General features: G+C 43.9%; 4 protein-coding genes across 10 annotated transcripts in view; 2 read left to right on the top strand and 2 right to left on the bottom strand.

Moving 5' to 3' along the window:
• Positions 1–1209, bottom strand: part of LOC117590359 (annexin B11) — a 5011-nt gene extending 3802 nt beyond the window's left edge. For all 3 annotated transcript variants that reach the window (XM_034282898.1, XM_034282900.1, XM_034282901.1), the window contains exon 1: positions 1111–1209. The gene's annotated coding sequence lies outside the window, so the exon portion shown is untranslated. The remainder of the gene's footprint in view (positions 1–1110) is intronic.
• Positions 1–18598, top strand: part of LOC117590361 (TNF receptor-associated factor 3) — a 24825-nt gene extending 6227 nt beyond the window's left edge. Inside the window, exons 8-9 of the mRNA XM_034282902.1 lie at positions 10865–10869; positions 18588–18598. The gene's annotated coding sequence lies outside the window, so the exon portion shown is untranslated. The remainder of the gene's footprint in view (positions 1–10864; positions 10870–18587) is intronic.
• LOC117590350 (sushi, von Willebrand factor type A, EGF and pentraxin domain-containing protein 1) lies at positions 1526–23721 on the top strand. Of its 4 annotated transcripts, XM_034282885.1 has the most exons (16): positions 12529–12753; positions 13668–14030; positions 14138–14277; positions 19030–19292; positions 19358–19832; positions 19961–20113; positions 20173–20322; positions 20405–20581; positions 20707–21002; positions 21065–21473; positions 21527–21706; positions 21776–21902; positions 21970–22082; positions 22141–22494; positions 22610–23137; positions 23202–23720. In XM_034282885.1, exons 3-16 carry the CDS (start codon positions 14193–14195, stop codon positions 23333–23335), a joined length of 3444 nt encoding a protein of 1147 aa, XP_034138776.1. In that variant the 5' UTR covers positions 12529–12753; positions 13668–14030; positions 14138–14192; the 3' UTR covers positions 23336–23720. The 4 variants fall into 4 exon arrangements, 2 of the variants coding, with proteins under 2 accessions (XP_034138776.1, XP_034138777.1); XM_034282886.1 differs by lacking the exon at positions 12529–12753 and having other exon boundaries at positions 13970–14030; positions 23202–23721; XR_004574286.1 differs by lacking the exons at positions 12529–12753; positions 13668–14030; positions 14138–14277; ... (10 more) ...; positions 22610–23137; positions 23202–23720 and adding exons at positions 1528–1859; positions 1929–2911; positions 2975–3168; positions 3224–3738; positions 9794–9898 and having other exon boundaries at positions 19030–19150.
• Positions 4518–7561, bottom strand: LOC117590362. 2 transcript variants are annotated; one of them, XM_034282905.1, is made up of 6 exons: positions 7402–7561; positions 5672–6429; positions 5467–5593; positions 5208–5374; positions 4834–5132; positions 4518–4775 (listed from the first exon to the last, which is right to left on the bottom strand). In XM_034282905.1, the coding sequence occupies exons 2-6, from the start codon at positions 6248–6250 to the stop codon at positions 4607–4609; spliced, it is 1341 nt and encodes a 446-aa protein (XP_034138796.1). In that variant the 5' UTR covers positions 6251–6429; positions 7402–7561; the 3' UTR covers positions 4518–4606. The 2 variants fall into 2 exon arrangements, with proteins under 2 accessions (XP_034138796.1, XP_034138797.1); XM_034282906.1 differs by having other exon boundaries at positions 5678–6429; positions 7402–7560.

Raw genomic sequence — 23721 nt, 5'->3', positions numbered from 1 at the left:
ACGTCACTCACAGAATGAACCACATGATTAGTCATAGTTTAATCATAATTAACATTCTTCTCGTACTCCAAATCTTTTGCTCTTTGCTTTGGAAGTGACGCATGTGATTTCCCCGCTTGTTGTAAAGTTTCTGTCATTGATGCTTGCGTTTGGGTTTGGGTTTGGGTTTCACATGTGATTCCCCTCATTAGGACCAACTGCAAAGCTTTGCAAGCAAATATTCCCAAGCCATGTATAGGGGGAGCCTTATTTACGGCTCATGCGTATTGGCGACACGTAAACACCTCTCAGACACTTACAGGGGAATGCAAGCAAATGGCCAAAGTGAAAGTTTCATAGAAATGTGCACTGGACACGTGTACCTCTCCATACAGGTGGTTTTCGTGGGCATACCTTGGCATTTACCTGTAATGGCTGGAAATACTTAGCTACAATTTGCATGAGTAATCCCATTATCAAGGCAAGAATGTGTTTCATGTGTTCTATTTCGCAATAGTAAGAACGGGAGAGTGGGGAGGGAGATGTGCCCTACCACACACACACACTCAAGATGAATCATCTTACATTCTAAGCGACTTGCTCAGCACTATTTCACCCACATCTCGTGCATGGTGTACATACTCGGTAGGCAGATGTCTAGTCAGCGGTAGAGAGAGCTACTATTATCAAATGGGAATCGCATTGGTACTATCACAACATTTTAAATAGTAATTATTTCGTTGCAAGGTCGCAAATCAACAGATGGGTGGGTGTACATGTGTGCATTGGGAGGAGGCAAAGATAAAGACACAAACGAATGCCGCCCTCTTCAAGTCGTCGTACGATATGTCTTTCTTAGTACATTTGTACATATGTATGCACATATGTACATAAATATGTATGCATGGGATGGTGGCGGGGGGATTATAAGGTGTGCACGATCTTTGAGTTTGTTTAAAACATTTACAGACCACCGACTGACTGCTCTCTCTCTTTCTCTTTTTTTCTCACTCTCCCCATTCGGATACAGCACAACTTATATATTAGGGAAACCACACAACAACTGAGCTTAGCTGGCAGAAGAAAACCGTACAAAATCAGCTTTTTTAATATGCAAACCGTTTTAATTACTTTAAGTATCTGTATACCCGACGTCCGACGCGGCACGTTGCGTGTACTTAATGTGTCGAGGCGATATATATATTTTATCAGCCAACTACTTGTTGCCTCAGCAACGATTGTACTATCGGGTTGCTACTATCGATGTTTGCATTGCAGCCCGTTTGAAACAGCTGACTCAAAAAACATCGAAGTTGAATTCAAATTAATTGAGAAAAAACGAGGTTATTACTCCCAGTGGAGAGCGGATATGTATTTAGTCTGCTTATTTAAGTCTTCGTTCTTGGATTTTTTTATCTGATTTTGTTTCACATTTTGGTTCATGAGGGCAGATCGAACCTAACATCGAACCTAAAATATCGATACCAATCAGATATGACACCCTCTCTAGGTTACACACCATGCGCTTGATGGCGAAGATGGACAAACCTCCTTGTGCCCAGACACCTGGTTTTGAATTGCAAGGATAATATCATATTACACCCTGGCCGTGTTCGGTATATTATATACTCCTTGGGATATTTTGAGGTCGTAAATTGAGTTCAATGTTTACTTACGGTGCATCGGTATATCTCTTAGGGTCAGGCCGAATATTTGATCGATAAGTTCGCGGTCACTTGGAAAAGGATGCGGGATAATATTACAAGGAACTAAAACCGAATAATTGGAAATGTATATAAGCATATCAGTCGGCAGCTTCATATCTCTGATAGTAGGTATCCTGATTGCAATATATCTGTACAGGCTTCTGGAGAAGGATGGTGAGTTGTCCAGTGACACTACTTGCATTCAATATGTGACAATTCTCGCTTATACTTTCGCCCACGCAGCTCCACAAAAAGTAAACAGAAAGCCACAGAATCCAGAGTATCCTCTGCCGCCCTCCCATTCACCGCTGCACGAGTTCCCGCGGGCTGGCATCTGCACCGACAACGATGTCTGCGGCCTCATGGCCAGAAAGGCCCTGGAAGATGGCGGTAGCGTTGTGGATGCCGCACTCTCTGCTCTGCTCTGCAATGGTCTCATCGGCATGCAAAGCATGGGCCTTGGCGGTGGCATGTTGATGAAAATTTATATACACGAAGAGCGAAAATCCTACAGCATTTGTGCCCGCGAAATATCTCCAATGTCCCTACGTGCCGAGAACTTCTCCATCTTCCGGAATGAACAGGAGTTCAAGCAGTCCAGCTGGTCGATTGCGGTGCCCACCGAGCTGGCTGGCTATGCCCTGGCCCATCAGCGATTCGGCAGGCTGCCCTGGTCGGAGCTGGTGCAGCCAACGCTGGGACTGTGCCACAGCGGATATCGCCTGTACAAGCATCAATATGATGCCCTTGCCCTCAACCGAGAAATGATCAAAGGAGATCGTCTGCTGCGGCAAATGTTCATCGATTCCAAAACTGATGACTTTTGGCCCATTGGCCATTTCATTCAGCCTCCTGCCCAATTGTGCCGCACCTATGAGCGCCTAGCCGCGGAGGGGCCCTACAGCTTCTACAACGGATCACTGTCCGAGGATCTACTGGCCGACTTGAAGGACATGGGCAGTGTTATAAGCAAGGAGGACCTGAATCGCGCCGATGCTAAAATAACCGAGTCGCTGGTGATGCCTCTGGACGAGTACGATTTGCATTTGACTCCCTTGCCAGGCAGTGGACACGTCCTGGGTCTTATAATGAGCATATTGCGAAATTTTCGCAGGGATTTTGCACGCACCAACGAAATGGGGCCCCTGGAGGTGCATCGAATGATTGAGGCCATGAAATTTGGCTTTGTCAAGCGATGGCAACTAGACGAGGAGGCCGATGAGCAGGTGAGTCTCTCGCCCACTAGCTGTCTCTTTCGAATCCATTCATTCCATTCCTCTCTGTTGCAGCTACTGCAAAGCATGACCAGCTCCAAGGTGTCCGCCAACATGGCGGAAGAAATCGATGATTCGATGACGTTCAACAGCCCCCGGTCGTACGGGGCGCCGGCGGAGATACGTGTGCGAGAGGAGCACGGTACGGCCCACACATCGGTGCTGCATGACAACGATGCCGTTTCGGTTACCAGCACCATCAATTTCTAGTAAGTCTACGTGGCTTTTGGCGTACTCCTAAATAATGCATGTCCATCGATTCAGCTTCGGCAGCGGACGCACAGGACAGCGTACTGGTGTGCTTTTCAACAATGAAATGTCCGACTTCTCCATCAAGCAGCTGCGGAACTACTTTGAGCTACCCTTTGTCCCTGGCAAGAACAGGGTGACACCCTCCACCCGGCCCATGTCCTCCATGAGCCCGCTCATTGTCACGGAGCGGTCGACGGGGAAGGTGCGACTGGTTGTGGGTGCCGCCGGTGGCACGAAAATCATTTCATCTCTAGTTCCGCTTCTTGTGCGGATACTATGGCAGCAGACGAGCATTAAATATGCCATTGATGCCAGTCGCATCCACCACCAGATGCTGCCCAATGTCCTGTTGTACGAGTACGGGCTGCTGGATGGCTATGTAAAGAGCCTGGAATCAAGGGGACATGTTTGTGAACGCTATCTGAATCGTGGCTCTGTGATATGCGGCATAACCCAAAAGAATGGCACCATTATGGTAAACTCGGACTTTCGCAAACCCGGTGGAGTCACTGGATTCTAAGTTGAGGGTATGTAGTGTCCTTTTCTTATCTTCTTTTTATTTAGAATGACATTTTACATGATCTATTGGATCCATCTATTGGAGTGTTCTCTCTGTTCTATCTGTGACAAATTGTGAGCACTGACCACTGAAATTATTATGTTTATAAATCCCACAAAACACCATTGACAATCAATCATATTCTACGATTATCTGTCCGCATGCCACACACCACATGGCAATTAGGTCGTGTACTATAATCTTCCAATGCCACAGCAAAAGTATTATTATAGTAATTTCAATCGAAATGCCTGGCTTCAAAATACATTGCATGACCAGATAATTGAGCAAAAATGAAAGCCATACAATTAACTTCACGCGAATATGAAGCGAAAAGGTGTTCTAAATGTTGTAACAAAAAATTCATAGGTCAAGAAGTATGTTGCCTATGATGTAACGTTTGTGGATGAGCTTCAAAAGTTTGCCTACAAATATTCTACCCATGTCATGCACACGAAATGCATCTCGTTCTTGCAATCTTCTGGCATTCGCTATTGCAGAATCCTTATGTGGGTCTCAGGTCGCTCATTATATTACATTCATTAATTTACTTTTACAAAATTCACGACACGTTCTATGCCCTCAAGCATAGGGGAAGTTCGATATTGAAAGTTCTATAACGAAAGTGAAAGCGGGAAGTGGCCTCAAAAACCAAACACGCAGGCAGTGCATTATTCGTAATCCACGCGTATGGAAATGACTTTCTCCTACATCTGTACCTTCTCCGTTGCACGTGACGATTTGCTCTTTTGCTTTGTTTGTAAATAATTTATTTTTAATTTAAAAGCAAGAATTCAAGTAATGCAAGTAATGGACTGGAGGAACCTGGCCCTCCTTTAGACAGACGTGTAAAAGTGCTTCCTGTTGCGGTGGCAACAAATAAATAGCGTTATGTATAAGAATGTTGCAACAATGCCCAGGGCATTGAGAGCCATGGAGAAGGCCAGCAGATACTTCCATTCACCGCGAAATGCACTGCATTCCTCGAAGCTGCTGCTGCTGTTGCTGCAAAGGTGGATTCCCATACAAATCGCCATTTCCGTAGAGATCGGAGTGTACTTACTCGTTCGGGGAACTGCTGCCATCAGCGACCACATCATCGCCAGACGTCAGGCAGGTGCAATTGTGATAGCTTAAAAGAGAACTGGTGGCCGGTCCGCAGGCACCGTCCACAGCTGATGCCAGCTCAGCAAACTCAATGGCCGCACAGACCAGCGCCAGGCAGCAAAAGACCAAAGCCAAGGCGGAGAACACGTAGGATTCGGCCAGCAGAACTTTGTAGCAGCTATTGGGCGCCCTATGCCCCTGTGTCCGGTGATCCCGTCTCAGTAGTATCAGGCCCGCAATACTGGCCAGCAACAGCTAATCGAATAGGAAAATGGGCAACACCAGCTTAATGGAGAAGCCTAAAGTGATCAGTGGATTTGGAAGACTTACAGATAGGCCACTCAGATACGGATTGATCAGAATGGAAGCGTTTGGCTCCAGCAGCAGTATCCAAATGGCCAGTCCGACTATCAGCAATCCCACAGCTAATTGCATTATCAAAAGCTGCCGAGAAATATTCAGATTTCGAATGTGCTTGGAATATGCCGCCTGTAGACCTGCAGATACATAAAAAAAAGAAAAACAACAGCACGCCCACACATTGTCAAATAAAAGTATTTAAAGCCAGAGATGGTGATCGGGTACATACTGTCATGGTTCTTGTGATTCACAACTATCATGCGGCTGTGTCTCAGACTATTTCGGGTCGGCGTATGTCGTCCAGCGATCTTCATGCCTTTTATATTCTGCGGCACCGTAGTGCTCATGTAGACAGCCTGTAAAGAGACACCAGAGAGCAAATATATTAGAGACATCAGCGATCTATGAGAGAGATGGCAAAAGGGGATACTAACACTCACCTGCGACGGCTGCGGGGCATCCAAGTCACTCAGGGGTATTTGTTCATAGGTTGTGGCATAACGCAGGGATCTGTCCACCGGACTGCTGACTGACACTGGTGGCATTGCCACTGGCTCGATGATTGTAGCCGGAAGCTCATTGGGTTGTGGCTTCGGGCGCTGTGGGACGTTCTGATACTTTGGTTCCGGCTTAATGGTCGGCTGTTGTGAATGGGCTTTGACTACTGGCATTGGCATCTGTGTTGGCTGGACGGCTGACTCATATTCATCGTAGTTGTTGATGCCAAAGAATTTCGATTTGGCATCGTTGAGGGCCGCCTTAACGGCGGCTATGCTGTGGCTGGTACCGCTGCCATTCAGCTCCTCCTCGGGCTCCAGCTCCGTCTGCGGCTGCGACATGCCGTTGGACAGCAGCTGTTCACTCACACCTCTGGTGGTGGCTCTCTCCGGCTGCTTGGGACTTTCTCCAGCTCTGTGGAGCTGCTGCTGGTGCTGCTTGTTGCTTGGTGCCACATGGGCAGCGGCACCCAGATTGTCATAGGTGCTTATTGGACGGACTTGTTGCGATTGCATTGCTAGAATTAAGCTTAAGCTGGTTGGATGGACGGGGCTATAGACTCTTCCTTCTAGGCGTTCATATTCTTCGTTTTTATCTGCAGCGCGAATGCTTCAAGCGATTCGGGACGACTCCGCAGCCAGTGGCAGTGTAAGGTGTACTATGTACTAGGCCAGCCATATCTTGGCTGCATTCCCTGCAGCGATCAGAGAGATATATATATATATATATATATAGAGAGAGAGAAAGAGAGAGATAGAGAGAGAGAGTGAGTCCATGGTTAATTGTTATTCCAAGCCCTAGTCCATGAAATCGCCTCAACTGTGAACTTTTTCCCCTGCCGCCGCTTACAGAGGCCTCGACAGGGCCCAAAGCCCGTTTCTAAACTTGTTGATGCCTCACACACACACACACACACGCAAACACACAGATGCACATGCACCCATACCTATACGTGTTAGCCACAACACGGTCATGCATCTAAGCGAATACAAAAAGCAAACGTCCAAGAGAGAGAGAGAGAGAGACAAGACAATTACTATTCACAAATTCCAGAGAACGGGCCTACTGTCGGGGGGACTCTGGTGGGACTGTGGGACTTGTGATGTTTGTCAAGCTGAAAGAATTTCAAAATTATAGAGTCGGTTCTGGGCCGCTGAACATGCTTCCGTTTCTCGACCAGCGACTGATATACGATTATTACCCCTACCCTAACCCATCCCATTCGTATTTTTACAATCAAAATGTCTGTGATTGCCAAACTTTGCTTTTTGATCTATTTAAAGGTCGTTGCTGGTTTTTAGAGAAGTTTATATGCAAATTTGTATACTGTTTAAAGAAGAATTCCAGTGTAGAATTTCTTTGTAATTATAACTATTGTTTATTATTATTGTGGTCCACTTGATTACTTTATTTACTAAACAAAATACGACTGGGAGACGATTGATTACAACACGAAAAGTAAACACTTTTTATAAATATACTTTTAATCACAAACAAAAACAGAAATAGCAATTGAAGTGTTACTCTGGGGAATCCTGTAAACTTAAAGGTTCTACTCTCAGAGCAATCACCGCATAACCACCAATACACACATAAATATGTACATGCTACAATGTAATGCAAAAACAACAACAAAAATTCAAAACTTTAAAAGAGCAATTCGTACCCGATTGACAACAAACGAATGCCGAACTATCTCAGTGCGCGTTTTCTTTTAGGCCAGAAAGTAGAGGCCCAAAACGAGCAGAAGCCGAAAGAGAACACAAACAAAACAAAAATACTTGTGAATCGGCTGAATGATCGGTTGCAACTGTACGCAGCAAATGTTGAAAATAGACTAAAAATAATTCTCACTACCACGCCGTCTCGGTCCGATCGAGCGCTTAAAGAAAGAGCGAGACGAAACCCCCTCACTCCGCCCATTTAAAAAACGTTTATTCAGGGTGTATTCTCATACAGGTGTGGGCAACTTTAACATGTTTTTTCCTCTTCCTTCAATTGAATTGCAATTTTAGAATTGATTAGATCAATTTCGAGTGTTTGTTTCACTGGCTGTATTAATTTTTGCAATTCACTTTTGAGATAGAATTGGGATAGAGTTAGCGTTGAAAAATGGAGCTATCGAGTTATCTTATAAATATGAGTTTTTTTTTATTTATTAATACAGTGAGGCATTCCTGGTATTTTATCAAAAGAGGCCAAGTTTAACCGCCTTCTCCAGGAGAGACATGCCCATCTGCCTCACCTTATCTGAGTACACCTTGAATTTGCTTACCTGTACACTCACACACACATGCATGCACAAGCACGCTCAGACTCCGCTCACAGACACAGCTCCCTCCCGCTCTCTCCATTTCGCAGCAGCAGAGAGGCTGAGAGACGGTGAGTAGGTGCTGCGCATAGTTTTCATTGTTGTTTTTGTTATTTCTGCATTCGTGGACGTGGCCAACACATTATTTTCTCTGCCAAAACGACCCCACGACTGTGAGAGAGGGAGTGAGCAAGGTAGAGAGTGAGTGAGGGACCGAGGCCATTATCACTTTTCCCTGTACGAAATCTCCACTGTAAACTTTATGCTCTCGATAACATCTCTCTTGGACCAGAATCCGAGCTTTCCACAGAGAGTAGGTACATTGAGAGAGAGTAAAAGCTCTGATTAAACAAGTATGATCTTGCGCGACCATGCGCCGTTGGTAGTTGAGGATGCAGTTAGACGTAGTTCGACTTTGAGGAATTGTTTCTGGAATTCAAATTGAATTTGCAAAGAGTTTCTAAGAAAAATAGCTTTTAGCCTTAAAGTATGAGGGTCTCTGTAGAATTGAATGGTTATACAGGTGGAGCACGGCTAGCTTATAAATGATCCAAAAAGGCATTTAAAATGTAAAACAAAATCGATCGGGAAAATACGTTTTCCCAAGAACGCATACATATGTATGTAATTTGACTGCACAAATTGATTTTCGATTTGCTTGTAGTTTTTTTTTTACAAAAATATGCGTGCAAATTCACTGACGAAAACATCTGACCGAATTCAATGACATTTACGCCAAAAAAAAAAGGCACACGTTGTGTGTGTTGTGTTGCAATTGTGAAAGACAAAATAAACATACTGATACGGGTACGAGGTACACAGTGACAAAACCCACGAAAGAGGGCCAGATGGCAGGAAGATACGTTCGAGTACTATTTGACATATGGAGCTCTGCACGTACCAAATTGGGTTTCTTGGAGTAACCTGTGCTGGTGGGGTCTTTCTTGTTGTAAAAGATAAATAGTACAGCTGATTTTCAATTTATCCTCTGTTATTTTTTGATTTGATTTTTTTCCGTTTCGTGGATTACTATTTGAATGTATGAATGCTCCTTTTTGTCGTTCCTTGGATTATTATTAAATTATATTATTTAATAAATTTATGTTTTCATCATCTGTAATGTGTCCTGAAAATTAAGAGTGTTAGTCTGTGTGCGGAATATGTATTTTGGATGTGCCACGCTTATTTGTTCAGTTTGTTGTTCTACTTCATCATTATATGCATGTATACATACAGTACATATATCCTCGGATGTTACGCAATGAGGTATCAATGCAGTCCCTTGCTTGCACCGAATCCATGCAGCTATTTTTTTATATTTTCTTCATATAGATTACGAAGTCTCGTCATGCGTACCATGGTCTTACAAGGGGCTTCCTTGCATTTGAATCGATTTTATTATGCTCCTTTATGAAGGCGGGGATGGTGATGTTGGTTGTCCACGCGCTAGAGCGTCCTCCCAGAGATTTTCAGTTTTAATAGTTTGTCCACTTTTACGTAGTAATGTCGCTAACCGATCTTGCTAAGAAAAAATTAATTGATTGAGGAAAAGTGAAAGATTAGTTGGCGCCACATCAGGCGGAAGTTGACCGGCCGCTCGGCCACAAATGATCGATCTCCCGGTTGTTTGTGTTTCAAAACATCGACAAATATAATATGCAGCTTTAAATACACAATGTTTCATCGATTCCACTTGAATGTAGTTTCATCACATTACAAAGGCAACTAAAATTCTTTCTTTTGATAGTGCTGCGCCGCGTTCCTACACTACACAGAGTGTGTAGAGCAAATACGAAGTCGTAGTGTACCATGGCCCATCTACACCACATTACATGCTAGATATGTAGAACAAGTAAGTGTACCTGTACCTAACACATAGAGCTACCCGCTCAAGCAGCAGTATTTATGTACCATAAATATAAGTCTTTAAAACTAACGCTTCTATCTATCGATGATATCTATGTAACTCACTTGATATATCATCATACAAAAATGTATTTATTATTCTTATAGATCTTTCGTTTATTAAAGGGGGAAAAAAAAACATGAAAAAAAAGTAGCTCTAACCAAAAATCGGCGTTGGAGCTTTTTAGTTTATTTTGAGCGGACTCTTGCCCAAGTGGCGAAGACAGCTTAACTAAAATGTTTTTTATATGCCACATATATTTTTTAGTAGCTCTTTTCATGTTATTTTATTTTATTTTGTTTTTTTGTTTCTTTGTATTTCTGCTTCTGTGCTTCTCTTCTGTTGGCCCTCGAGTTGCAAGACCATTGGATTGCTTTTTGTTCAGCAGTTAATTCAGTTATTTCATTAGTAAAAATGTTAAATAATATTTGCCAACTGAAGCATTACAAACGTTAGTTCAAATACCCATAACTGACAACAGTTTCATGGGAAGAAGACGACGACGACGACAAAACTGGGCAACGGACGAATGCATTTTTTTTTTGCGAAATGGCAAATCGACTTCAGATTACCCGCATTTGCACAAACACATATGTAAGTATGAATTGATTGCAAAATATAATGAATGCCCAGGCCTGAGTAGTTATTCAGAAAGAATCACCAAGCGAGACCTAAAGCTATTCGATTCCATTACCATCATGGAAAAAAAAACCACCCACGGTTCTCATGAGGTCGCTGATCTTATCGGATACGATGCGATCCAATCCGACTGCTTCCCACATCCACATGGCGAAAAACTTTCATTTGAGTCGCATAATCAAACGCTCATCTGGCTTCCCTCTTCCGGTTGGTGGTGACTGAGCCACCTGAGCCCGCCACAGCCACCGGGGATGAGGCTGATCTTCATGGGGGTTTTCGTAATGCTGCTGCAGACGACGACGACGACGACGACGACGACCCCGACCATTGACGAAATCTCCGGCGTTGCGAATGGCGAACCATTACGGTATCAGGGCTCTGAGTCCACTCCAATCGTTCATTGGACCGCTGGTCCGCTCTCGTCTCTCGTTTCTGATCGCTGGACCGCCACTGGTCACTGGAATTAGGACAAGTATGGGAACATAATCAGAAAGTCTCAAGCGAGCAGTACTTGTACATAGACTATTTGCCACAGTTGACGGCTTAGGTTGCTGCCAGCCATGCTGCCAATTAATAGAATTAAAACAGAACACAGAGCACACAGCTCTTACTGTACTCCAGTTTTAGTACGGGTTTTTTGTCGTCTTATTTCCATTGCTGAATTGTGTAGTAGTACTCAGGTTTGGGTCGGGTACTCTGTTGTCTGCTGTGACCGAACTAGCCAGCAAAATTACAGCCAAAACCAACAACAACAAATTAAAGAAAGAAACAGCGAAATATATATGTATGTATGTATACAAAAACCAAGCTATTTTACGTCAACAGTTGCACCGCGAGGTTTCATCGAAGAGTTATACGGTATAACTTATACCAAAGAAACTCACTCTGCATTTGTTATGTTTTTTTTATCGTGTCAAAGATTAATTCAACACTATTGCTTGTATTTATGGATGTGTTAAATAAGTTTATTGAATACACCAATTAAGATGGTCATAAAAACAAAAAATGTGTTGCCCGAAACTCAACAATTATAAATGCTCAAATTTAACCTACAAAACAGGAAGACAAATGGAAGCGTGTGTTTTTTTTTTGCTCTTGTTACTAATTAAACTAAAAGTAGTCTTAAGAGAAACATATACTCACAAATCATTGAAGTGATAACGAACATGAATGTTTCAACATGCGTAAAGTTTATACATAAATAAATAAAAAACACAAATATCTATATTTTTAATGGTAGATAAAAGAGTAAAAAAATCATTTTAAAAAATTGCACAGTTAATTAGTTGAATTCTGGCCAAGGGATGTCACAGTTCAATGCCAAAGAAATGTTTTTTTTTTTTAGTGGTTATAAAAATAATTGTTTAGATAGAAAATGTTTGTTGTTTTTGTTAATAAATTGAATGTAGTTGCCTAAATGAAAATAAATAAAAACTTCTTAGCGCAAATATTGTTACAAATGCACATAACCGTTGAGTTTAATAACTAAATAAATCAAATTTAAATAAAAATTTAATTCCATTGTAAAGGGAAGTAAAGGGCAGTGGCAAAAACGTTTTAACCTTGTCGCGGAGTCTGGGATGTAGCCTGGCCGAACCCATGGATCCCCCCTCGCCGCCATTGTGCAAAGCTTTACGATTGCGCAGCTTGTGTTTCGCGTCGGCAACAATGCCACACAATGACAAACGTAGCCCAGCAACGACCAGCGGGCTGCAAAACCGAGCGAGAGGCTGAAAACCCGACCACCGAAGCGATCAACCAGGCAACCGACCGACCGACCAACCAATCAACCTTATGGTGACGGTGCCGAGTCGGCTCGGACTCGGACTCGGACTCGTCGGAGTCAGAGTCGGCATCGGGATCGGTGTTGCACACGCGCAGTACTCGCACTAGCAGTCTGTGTTGGGGCAAAACTTCTGCGAGCCAGGCGCCAGATGGAAACCAGTTATAAGTCAACTTTCATTCCAAGCAGACGTGTCAGGCGTACGGTTTGCGCTCGCGTCGGTTTTATTCGCTTTTCAGCGTACTCTTGGCAGGCAGGCAGCCAGTAGTGTTAACTCCGTTAATAATAACCAATATATATGTGGTACAAGCCCCGCGACCGACACACATGCACATGCAGGCCGAGCCACATAAACGAATAATAAGGTTCACGTTCATAGGTAGCCATTCATTTTTTGTATAAGTATCTTGTCTTTGTTTTTCTATGTTTTCCATGTGTTTTTTCAATGTGGAGCTAAGGTGCATTCCAAAACGGGGTTTCAGTTGCTGTTTTGTTTTTGTTTTTGTTTTTGCTTTGTTTTCCTGTGTAGAAGTGAAGTGAATATGGCCAGAGACTCCCGAAAGAAATATGCTAAAATTTCTGGCCATAAATAATAAAATAAATCGGGAACAATTCGGATTATACAAGTCTTTCGTGACGGAGATTCTGTGGTGTCTGTGGTGTCTGTGTGTTGTGTGTGTGTTTGTACTTTCTCATATGGTTCCAATTAGCACCTACGGATATCTGACAAAATTAGAGCTAAAATCTAAAGCTGAAACTGAAGCTGAAACTTTCCTAACTCTTCCAGCCAGCAGCCTGCAGCCAGCAGCCAATTTTGATAATTAGTGAGCGAAACACACTCTAATGAAAGTTTCTTGCGATAGCCAATGGATCCTCCGGGCGTAGTGAAAACAACTCCACCAACAAAAGAAATTGGCTTCTGTTAGTTAGCCAGTGATCCGTATATTCATTACTGTGTTTGTCTCAACCTTGAAAGTTATACATACACCCTCAGGGCAACAGTCTCTATTGGCTGTATTTTTGCTTGCTTATTCTTTTGAATATTCCGACCCGTAAAAGGGAAGCCATTCAAAGTTTACTTTTACTTTTCCAATCGAGTGGATCGGATCGAACGTTGGAATCGACTCGAAGCGAGGGCAAACGCAAAGAGCTGCAAAGGAAAGCTTGTGATTCGGTTTCGGTGAAAAGACATAAGACATGGGCGGTGGGGGAATGTTTGCATGGGCTTGAGTAGGTGGAGTCAATGACCCACACTTGTGATTTTGACGATTTTCATGATTATCACAAATGTAGTGTGCAGTAATATACATTATCATCATCATCGTACGGAGTAACTACCATAATTATGCGGTGGAAAATTCAATGTGAATGCAAAGTGAAAATCTAATGAACGCTGAAGTCGCTGCCCCACGGGCCTCACTCACGCTATATGTTCACATGGTATGCTGCTCCATGCATACACCTCATCTCGTATATATGCATAGATAGTGTGTGAGAGAGATACAGATACGTATCTGTATAAATATATAAATATTCGCCGAGTGTATGCATAAATTAATCGCTGACGATGCTACAGCAGCAAAGCTAATCAACGACCAACGGCAAACGGCATCCATGCATCAACCCCAAACATACTACTACTAGCCGTAACTCCAGGTAAAAACCGCCTCAGCCGCAGTAACATTTAAAAACCGCCAACAGCAGTCAATGTTTTGCTGCAACATTGTACCAGCACCACCACTAAGACCACAACTGCTATTAAGATCGTCATCGCTGTCGCTGGGTCGCTGCCTCGAGGTGGACGCTTTCAAAAGAGCCATGACTTTTTCATCGTACCCAATGTCCTCCATTATGCTGCTGCTACTTATGCTGATGATGCTATGCACAGCCGGAAATTGCCAAAGTAAGTTCTCTCATCCACCATCCACCATACACAATCCACACTCAGTTAAATATTCACAAAAGTATTCGCAGTAGTATTGACCCTAATTCATCACCACACGATCCTCCATGCGATCCTCCTTCATCGTTCTTCTCATTCATGCACTCGATTCACCAATTAGCAAGTGGTTAAAGAAATGGGGTCAATCCACCATCACTGAGAACACGATCTCTGATCTGATCAGTTCACAAAAGCGTTAGAGTTGGTTTTTCTGTATCACAGATGTTGTTTTCTTGGGGGATAAATGTTTCCGTTTAAACCGGGATGTGGGACGATTTGGTCTCGATTTGAACGTGCTATAAAGTTCTTTACAAGTCTATATTTGATTTGTTTGAGGAACATTTAACGTGTGTGTTTGTGTTTTCCCCTTAAAATGTTTTGAGTTTTTTAAGGTGTGAATTTTGGTTTATTTTTGCTGACTAAAAATGTGGATATAATTGAAAATTAATTATTTCTATTAGCCCTAATTTTAAAAGGCTGAATTGATTGAAGGCCCTCAATGCCTTCAAATAATAATCTTTTTGAATTCATTTATTTTATGGATGGTCGCGAGTTGCATGTTTTTTTTTTGTTTCTCTTGCATTCTCGTGCATTACCAGTGGTTGCGAAAACGGACACCGGTTTCATTTTGAAGAACTATCTTCATTGGTAACCGAAAAACTTCTATGGAATATTCCATGATCAAAAAGCAATTAAAGTTATTCTTCAACAGTTTGCTATAATAGTAATTTTGAAATCAATGTTTATGATCATGAAAGTACCCGGGTTTCATTTACTGAACATTTTTATCCGCTCATTCATCATTTAGCTCTGCATATGTTCAAGAAGTTTTGGGCAATCGTTCCATAAATACCAATCATGAACACAGGAACAGATGCAAGGGCGGGCTCTTCATGTCTTTCTTTCTCTGTCTCCGCAGTCATTTTTGGAAAACAAGTTTATTCTGAAGCCATAAGCAATCAAAGACTGAGAGGTACATACAAACGTTGGGAGAGGAAAGCGGGGACAGAGAACAAACTGTGGGTCTCTCCAGTGGAGCAGTGAAAGTTTTCCCCCGTTTGGTCAGCGTGTTTTGTGAGTGAGACTTCAGCTCGAACCATCTATTGGGGCACCGCAAATGGCTTGGGGCCCCAGGCCAGGCCACTTTTTGGTTGCTTTTAGCCGCTTTTGCTCTGGGGCTTGTGACATTCTTACTTCACAAGTTTCACAAGTTCATGTCTGGCGGTGGTGTATGGTGCTTGTGTGCTGGTGGGGGATCGGGCGGCTGATACGTGATTGAGTTTGAACATTTCACTGGATGTTACGGCCCTCGAGCATTGCGCCTTCCTACGTGCAGCACATCTAAAGTCCCCGCTCCGTTCGGTTATTTGCTATTGGCGGCCCGATGTTGTCATAACGGCACTCGGTCGGTCGGTCGGCCAGGCCACCTTTCTATCGCACAAATTCGATCGCTGCCTACCTGTACCTATGTACCTATCGCCCGCCTGCCCGACTGTCTGTCTGATCTGCCCTATTTACCCATATTGTACCTACACAGATTCCCCAATACCCAATCCCATCCATAATATTTGCATTCTGCGATCAGTTCGCATACAAATGTTGTGCTTTATGGGCACCTTCTCCCAATCGAGGGTGGGAGATGTGGTGGCGGTGGTGTTGGATAGATGAGTGTGTATCATAAACACCGGTAAAACCGGATGAATGCGATTTGAGGCTCATAACAATAACAGCTTTTTGGCTGTCGGTGGGGGCATAAATAACATCATCGTCGCAGCGAGCGCAGCTTTTCTTATACCCTAGTGAAGAAGTATTCTTGAATTTATCAGCCATATGTACATAAATGATTCTTTTCAGAAAACCATAAGCTGATCTCTTCTTAAAACTCTTTAATATAGATAATATTGAGGATTACATTGGTACTGGATACATCGTACATAAAGGAACCATCTGATATGTGTCCCATGATGTTTGACAAAAAAAAAAAGGGATCATAAGTAGTTTAAATGGAAAATGTTAAAGATATCTCTTCAAAATTATCTCTTCTTCACATTTTCTAAACAATCCCCTAAAGCTTTACTTAAAAAAACGAAGTACTCGCTATAGCAAGGATCGATTCCCTAGGGTCACCCAATTCTGGAAATGCTAAAATGTGGTAAAAATCGTACCTATCCGTAAGGGTATTCAAAACGCTTTGCAACAGCCAACCTCCAGGGCTTTCTTTGCTGTTGTGTTATTTGTTTGTCAGAGAGAGAAACCTGACGTCAAGCCTCAACAGCTGCAGCCAGCAAACATCGCCCAAGCCCAAACCCAAACCGCTGCCTGGTTTCAGCCTCAGACCCAAGGAACATATGCAAAATTCCAGCGCAGAGAGCGTTGGCTTCACCAGCTTTTGCAGATCGGATCATAGGCCAAAAGAAAAGGAAAAACGACAAAAGCCACAAAAGCAGTAAAGACACAAAAATACAAAAAAACGAGGCCACCAATGACAGCACACAGCCCTGGCTGTGCTCTACCTTTTAATAGTACTACGGTACTTGTACACACAATATATGTACATATGTATGTGCATACATACTTGTGTAAAAATGTATGCAAGCCCCTGTGTTGTTTCCTAGCTCTTTGGTGGCTCTCCTTGGAATCTGCCTGTCTGTCTTTTGCTCTCCTTGAAGACTGTCTCTCCCTCGCTCTCCTTTAAGTTTGTTTTTCTGTCTCTTGTTCTCATTACGATTCCTTGAATAAGTACTGTAAACTGTGTTGTCTGCCTCTTGCTCTCCTTCTCGCGTTCCCATTGAAGAATAGCGGTGCCTGCTCTCTCGGTCTCTCTTTAAATAGCGGTTGTTCCTCTCTCCTTGTAGACAGATGGCGTTACTTCCTGCCCTTTTGCTTGCTGCTTAAACGTGTTTTCACATGGGGAGTGAGTTTAACCGTTTCCCTCGTGCTTATTTTGCTTATTTATTCTTTTTTCCCCTCTACCTAATTGGCTCTTTATTCTTGTCGAAAATTTCAGCAGTTGAGAAGCTAACCATGTAGACTTTTTTCTCTACACGTCTTATGCTTACAAATATTTATGGATACAATGTACAATTGTGAGAAAGTTGTATTCTTGAAATTGTGCAAAATCTGCATAGATGGCTGGTAGGACAGGCGCGAGGCCTATTCCATATTTATGGTGGGAAAAATGCAAACAACAATTCTTAAAACGAATTCTAAATTCAAATTGTTCGTTTTGAGAATGGGAATTTCTTTTGGGGGCTGAGAAATTCGTGGTTCAAAAGGTGAAAGATAAAAAAAAAAAAATTTCAAAAATCAGACAAAAAATCAAAAGCCCACGCAGTAACCAGGTCTTGGCGTCAACGCGACTATATAAGGTAGTGCTGCTGGTCAGCCACAACAAGCACCAACCCAAGCACTGATCTGACATTTCAACTGGTTTCTCAAATTGGCCAACGTGTTCTAAATCATTTTTTGTATTTTTTTTTGTATTATATTATTATTATTATTTTTCGAGAGCGAGAGAGTACCACTTGTTTACTTACTTTAATCGCAAATCTCGAGTTTATGCATTTATTTGTACACAATGGCTTGGGTCATATAATAGCCTAGTCGTCGCTTTGCCTTCTCTGGGGTGCACACAAATTTCGACTCAGTTTACATTTGCATAATTGCCTCCAAGTACATATCAAATGAATGTTTGCTTCATTCAGAATTATTACCACTCCCCTGCCATTGTATCTACATAATTACTAGGCATTCTATTTTTATGGCATGTTTAATTATCCTGAGTTTAGTATGCCCGCAGCTGTTATTTTTTATTCACTTTCATTATGTGTTGCATTTTTGTTGTTTCTTTTGTGCATTTGTATCCCTTGCTCCTTGCTGTCCCGCTCGTTATGCCACCTTTCGTGTTCTTCTGCTTTCAATTTTTGCAATACGCTACATTCCCAGACAGGTTTTTGCTACAAGGTCATGGAGGAGAAGTTTCACTTTTTTTTGGCCAAGCGAGGGTTCGGGTTCGCGCCAGACCACATTTCACGAATATCATTCCAGCCTATGATTCATACATATGTCTAGAACCAAACATGTATCAATAATTCATTTTACTCTACTTACGTCTTCAATTTAACTGTTAGTACAGCTGCGGTTAACTAAATAGTAGCGCCAAAAACTATTTTTACGCTGAATTTGAATTGACTTTAACAATTTACAAAATTTCGACAAAATTATTGAGCAGAAAAAAATGATATTTTGTTGAAATTTTGTATGCCACAGAGGTTGTGGCACTTTTTATAAATGAAATCAAAAACCTCTGGAAAAATGGTCTTTAAAAAAAGGTGCTGTTCGAAATTCTTAAACGAAAAATGGGTAATGGGACTTAAATTTTTAATTAAATTTTTTGGAAATCCCTGGAAACAAAAATCTTCTGCACAGATATGATTTATTAAAATATTAACAAAAGCTTATTCCTGATCATTTTGCAATATTTGAAAGTAACTCTTCTGGGATTCTTAACTAAATGAATATTTATATTAAATATGGGTATATAAAATAAACAAATTTATATTCTATGGAGCGTAATTGTGCATAACTTTGGCAATATGCGAGTATGTATGTGTAAAGTAGATTGTAATTAGTCTTTGCATGGGCATGGGCGTGGAACCGCGCTCGATGGTGGCAACGATCTCAAGATTTTTGGTGTGTTTTTGTTACTTGCAGTTTGCGGTCCCCCGGCGGTGCCGCTGAATGCCAAAGTGCGAACCGTTGCCGGTGAGACCGGAATATCGGAGGCGCACTACGAATGCGATGCGGGATACGAGCTCTTTGGATCGCCATCGATTAAGTGCGATTCACGGAGTGGCTGGGACCGTGAGCTGCCGTTTTGCGGTGTGAATGTGGCATACCGCAAGCCGGTCAATCAGAGTTCCTATACCCGCAGCGGTCCCGCCAGCTATGCCAATGACGGCAAGCCAGGGAATAAGGTGAGCAGTGAACCCCTTCTTGTTTGTGCCTTGGCGGAAGCTTAATGTCTGTTCTCCGCTCTTAGAATCCCGATGGACAGGAGTGCTCGGAGACACAGAAGGAGCCGTCGCCCTGGTGGCGCGTAGATCTGCTCACGCCGCAGGCGGTGCATGTGGTGCGGATTACAACACGAGGCTGCTGTGGCCACCAGCCGTTGCAGGATCTCGAGATACGAGTGGGCAACAGCAGTGCGGATCTGCAGCGCAATCCGCTGTGCGCCTGGTACCCCGGCACCCTCGACGAGGGTGTGGTCAAGACATTCACCTGCGCTCGCCCCCTGGTGGGGCAATATGTGGCCATCCAGCTGGTGGGTGTCGAGGGCAGCCTGAGTCTCTGCGAGGTGGAGACATTCACCAATGACGAGTTCTCCGTGGATCGCTGCCTCAGTCCCAAGCTTGGGGTGGACACCGTGGTGACGACATTTTCCAAAACCTGCTACGACTTTCATATCACCAAAGGAGAAAGCTTCGATAAGGCACAAACCATTTGCCAACAGACAGGTGAGTGGTGGTCCACCAGACTGTGGGCAGCAGCAACAATGAACGCTCTACAAATAATTGCCTTTCCTCCATCTCCATCTCTATCTATATCTGTATCTGTATCTGTATCGGTGGCATGGCATTCCCAGGCGGCGATTTGGTGCACGATTTTCGGGGCGCCACCAGCTCATACATTCTGTCAGAGCTGGAACGCCGCAAGACCGAACTGAAGCCACAACTCGTCTGGATCGGGGCACAAAAGGAACCGGGCATTACCTCACGCACCTGGAAATGGGTGAATGGTATGCACCCATAGAAAAATATATTCCATCTGCATCCTCCTAAAAGTAACTTCTTCCAGGTGAGGTTGTGCTGAAACCCACTTGGGGCAAGGATCAGCCCAATAACTACAATGGCGAACAGAACTGTGTGGTTCTAGATGGAGGCCGCAATTGGCTATGGAACGATGTGGGCTGCAATCTGGACTATCTGCACTTTATCTGCCAGCATAGTAGGTTCCATCACAGAGAGAGAGCAGAGCGTCCGTACGTACGTCCACACGATATTCAACCTTCGTTGCTTGTCTTTTGCAGCACCATTGTCTTGCGGCTCGCCGGATGCTCAACAGAACACCACTGTCATGGGCAAGAAGTTCACATTGGGCGAGAAAATTCAATACGATTGCCCCAAGGGTCATTCACTGCTCGGTCAGGCGGCACGAGACTGCCAACTCGATGGCACTTGGAGTGGCTCGGCGCCAACCTGCAAATGTAAGCGATACTTGGATGTGGGACGTGTGGACTGACAGACCAAGTCTCAGGACAGCCACCCTTCATAGTTTCTGTATCTTATTGTGGCGCTGTTAAAACTCTTTTTACTCCCTGCTTCTTCACAGATGTCGATTGTGGCAGCTTGCCTGAGCTGAAATTCGGCTCCATTCACCTTTCCGAAGAGCGCACCAGCTTCGGCGTGGTGGCCACATACAGCTGCCACGAGAACTACACGCTGATTGGCAACGAGAATCGCACCTGTGCAGTGGATGGCTGGAGCGGGAAGCAGCCAGAGTGTTTGGTGGACTGGTGTCCGGATCCACAACGCATCACTGGGGGAAATGTACGCTTCAGCGATAAGCGGGCCGGTTCCACGGCCACGTATACGTGCGAGCCGGGCTATGTGCTCGTTGGCGAGGCAGTAAGTGGAAGATGCAAGTGGATTAGCCAGATGGATCAGCTGTAAATTGATGTATTTTCCAGATTATTTCCTGCGGCCTGGGCGGTGAATGGTCCAGCAAGACACCCTCATGCCGCTTCGTGGACTGTGGTGCACCCGCACGACCCGATCGGGGGATATCCATACTCCTAAACGGCACCACCACTGTCGACTCGGTGGTGAAGTACGAGTGCGACGAGGATCACTGGCTGGATGGACCCACTGAGCTCTATTGCACCCGGGATGGCAAGTGGTCGGGCGAGGCACCTGTCTGCGAGTTGGTCACCTGCGAGACGCCCCAAGTGCCCGCTGGCTCCTTTGTTATTGGTTACGATTACAATGTCCACTCAAAGATCCAATATAACTGCGATCCTGGCCACATAATGCACGGTAATCCAGTGCTAGAGTGCCTAGACAGCGGCGATTGGAGCTCCGATGCGCCCGACTGTGAATGTAAGTGAACAGAGACAACAGAAGAACTCGGCCAAAACTTGACTTCTTTTCAGACATTGATTGTGGACAGATACTGCCTATTCCGTATGGCAGTCACAAGTATGTGACTAACACTACCTATGTGGGCTCCGAGGTGGTCTTCAGCTGCTCGCAGTCACACAAGCTCAGCGGAGTGGTGAAGCGTCAGTGTCTGGAATCTGCCGTCTGGAGTGATGTCTCCCCGAAATGCGAGGGTAACACAAATATAAGCCGAAGGAATATCATCTTGCTGAAACTATAATTGAAATGTATCAATTCCTTAGAGATACGCTGCACAGAGCCAAGATTGGCCACTCATAGCCTGCTGTCTGTCACAGGAAACGATCGCATGTACGGAAGGACACTGATACGCACCGCAGACTCCACACAGAACACTGCGCAGACCTACAAGTAAATAAGAGAATTATTTATATATTTGTTAGTATTTATAAAACAATCAAAATGCGTTCTATTTTAGAATTGGAGCACTGGCCAAATATCGCTGCGAGCGTGGCTATAAAATGGTGGGCGAGGCTTTGGCAACTTGCACGGACAGCGGCCAATGGAGCGGCATCATTCCAGACTGTGTCTGTGAGTAAACGAATAACTTGCATGAAGAACATTTTAGAGCATTTATACTCCTCCTCAGATGTCGAATGCGGCGCACCCGAGAACATTACCAATGGCAAGGTTACCCTGGCCACAAATGCCACATATTATGGAGCCGCTGTGCTCTACGAATGCAATGTTAACTTCAAGCTGAACGGTGTCTCCCGGCGACTCTGCACAGAGCATGGCAACTGGAGCCACGAGGCGCCCGAGTGTGTGGAGGTTGTCTGTGATACACCGAATATCAACGAAAACCTAATTGTCGAAGCTGGCACTCGCGCGGTGGGCTCTGTGGCCACCTTTAAGTGCCTCAAGGGACGCACCATGATTGGCAATGATACGCGCGTCTGTCAAAAGAATGGCAAATGGGCGGGCAAGACTCCAACCTGCAGGCGTAAGTATTATTTTGACTCGCTCCAACGATATGAAAACAAATGCCAATACATTTAGTATTATAGAATGAATGTCTTAAAGTAATAAAATATTTATTTAATTTCCCTATTCTACAGCCGTCGACTGTGGGCGACCGCTGGCTATTGAGAACGGTCGTGTAATTGTGGTAAACGATTCCACGCTGTATGGCGGCTCGGCCGAGTATCACTGCATTCCCAACTACAATCGTATTGGACAGTATCTTCGCAAGTGCACCGAGGATGGGGCCTGGAGTGGCAAGCAGCCACACTGTGAACTGGCCGCCGTGGAGGGGCCAGAGACCTCGGAGCTGGGCACTGGCGTGGGCATAGGCGCGACCATAATTGTGGCCTTGCTGGTGGTCTTTGGTTTGATTTTTCTATACCGCAACAAGGCGCGACCCGTAAAGAATACGGAAAATGTGCAGGCAGCCGAGACGAAGGATGAGCGTAATGCGGCAGTCATGTCGTACTCAACGCTGGAGGCCAACAATCGCATGCACATGGACAACAATCCATCGGCGGCCACCTTCAACACATTCCAAGGCGGTGTCGGGCGCAATAATCCAGGTGGTGGTGGGGCCGCTGGAGCCGCAAATGGCGAAAGACTCCCCAACAATCGCTCGGGTAAGTGAATGGTGTGGGCATCATTACAAAGGTTCGATGTGACACTGATCTGATTTATCCACAGAGAACATTTATGATCAAATACCAAATGAGCAGTTCTATGATGCTCCGTACGAGATGCGCAGCAACGACGAGGTATACGAACCCGAGCCAGTGGCCAGCAATGTGATCACCATCAATGGCATCTCTGTGAGATAAGTTACCCAACGGATGGGATCAATACATCGAAGAACGATCGACGTGGACGTGGAGGACTAACCTTTAGTTTTGTGTTAATATCTGTATATAGTAATTGTTTAAGCAGAAAGGTCTTGATCGCTTTTGTATGTACTTGTATACTATCCATACCATACCATACCATATATATACATATATATTATCTATATACAAACCATATAACTGTTGAATATGAAACTTTTGTAGAGCGGCAACCCATACTTCGGATATATTATTGTATTTTTTGTGTGTTTGTTTAAATTATTTTAACTATTTTATGTTAACTATGTTAAAACAGAGTGTAAAATGTGTTTTTTTTTTTTGTTATATTTTATGTGTGTAAAAAGCGTTTAGTTTTAATGGACAAA

Source organism: Drosophila guanche, unplaced genomic scaffold, assembly GCF_900245975.1.
Source record: "Drosophila guanche unplaced genomic scaffold, DGUA_6, whole genome shotgun sequence".
In the NCBI taxonomy this organism is placed as follows: Eukaryota; Metazoa; Arthropoda; class Insecta; order Diptera; family Drosophilidae; genus Drosophila; species Drosophila guanche.
This window is presented reverse-complemented; position numbering and strand designations above follow the sequence as displayed.

Coding starts and splice junctions, on each gene's coding strand:
- LOC117590362 (XM_034282905.1), bottom strand. CDS start 6,250: ATGCAATCGCAACAAGTCCGTCCAATAAGCACCTATGACAATCTGGGT. Junction 5,133..5,207: donor CGTATCTGAGTGGCCTATCT/GTAAGTCTTCCA, acceptor CTATTCGATTAG/CTGTTGCTGGCCAGTATTGC. Junction 4,776..4,833: donor GGCAGCAGTTCCCCGAACGA/GTAAGTACACTC, acceptor CCACCTTTGCAG/CAACAGCAGCAGCAGCTTCG.
- LOC117590350 (XM_034282886.1), top strand. CDS start 14,193: ATGACTTTTTCATCGTACCCAATGTCCTCCATTATGCTGCTGCTACTT. Junction 20,323..20,404: donor GCACTTTATCTGCCAGCATA/GTAGGTTCCATC, acceptor TGTCTTTTGCAG/CACCATTGTCTTGCGGCTCG. Junction 22,083..22,140: donor CATCATTCCAGACTGTGTCT/GTGAGTAAACGA, acceptor ACTCCTCCTCAG/ATGTCGAATGCGGCGCACCC.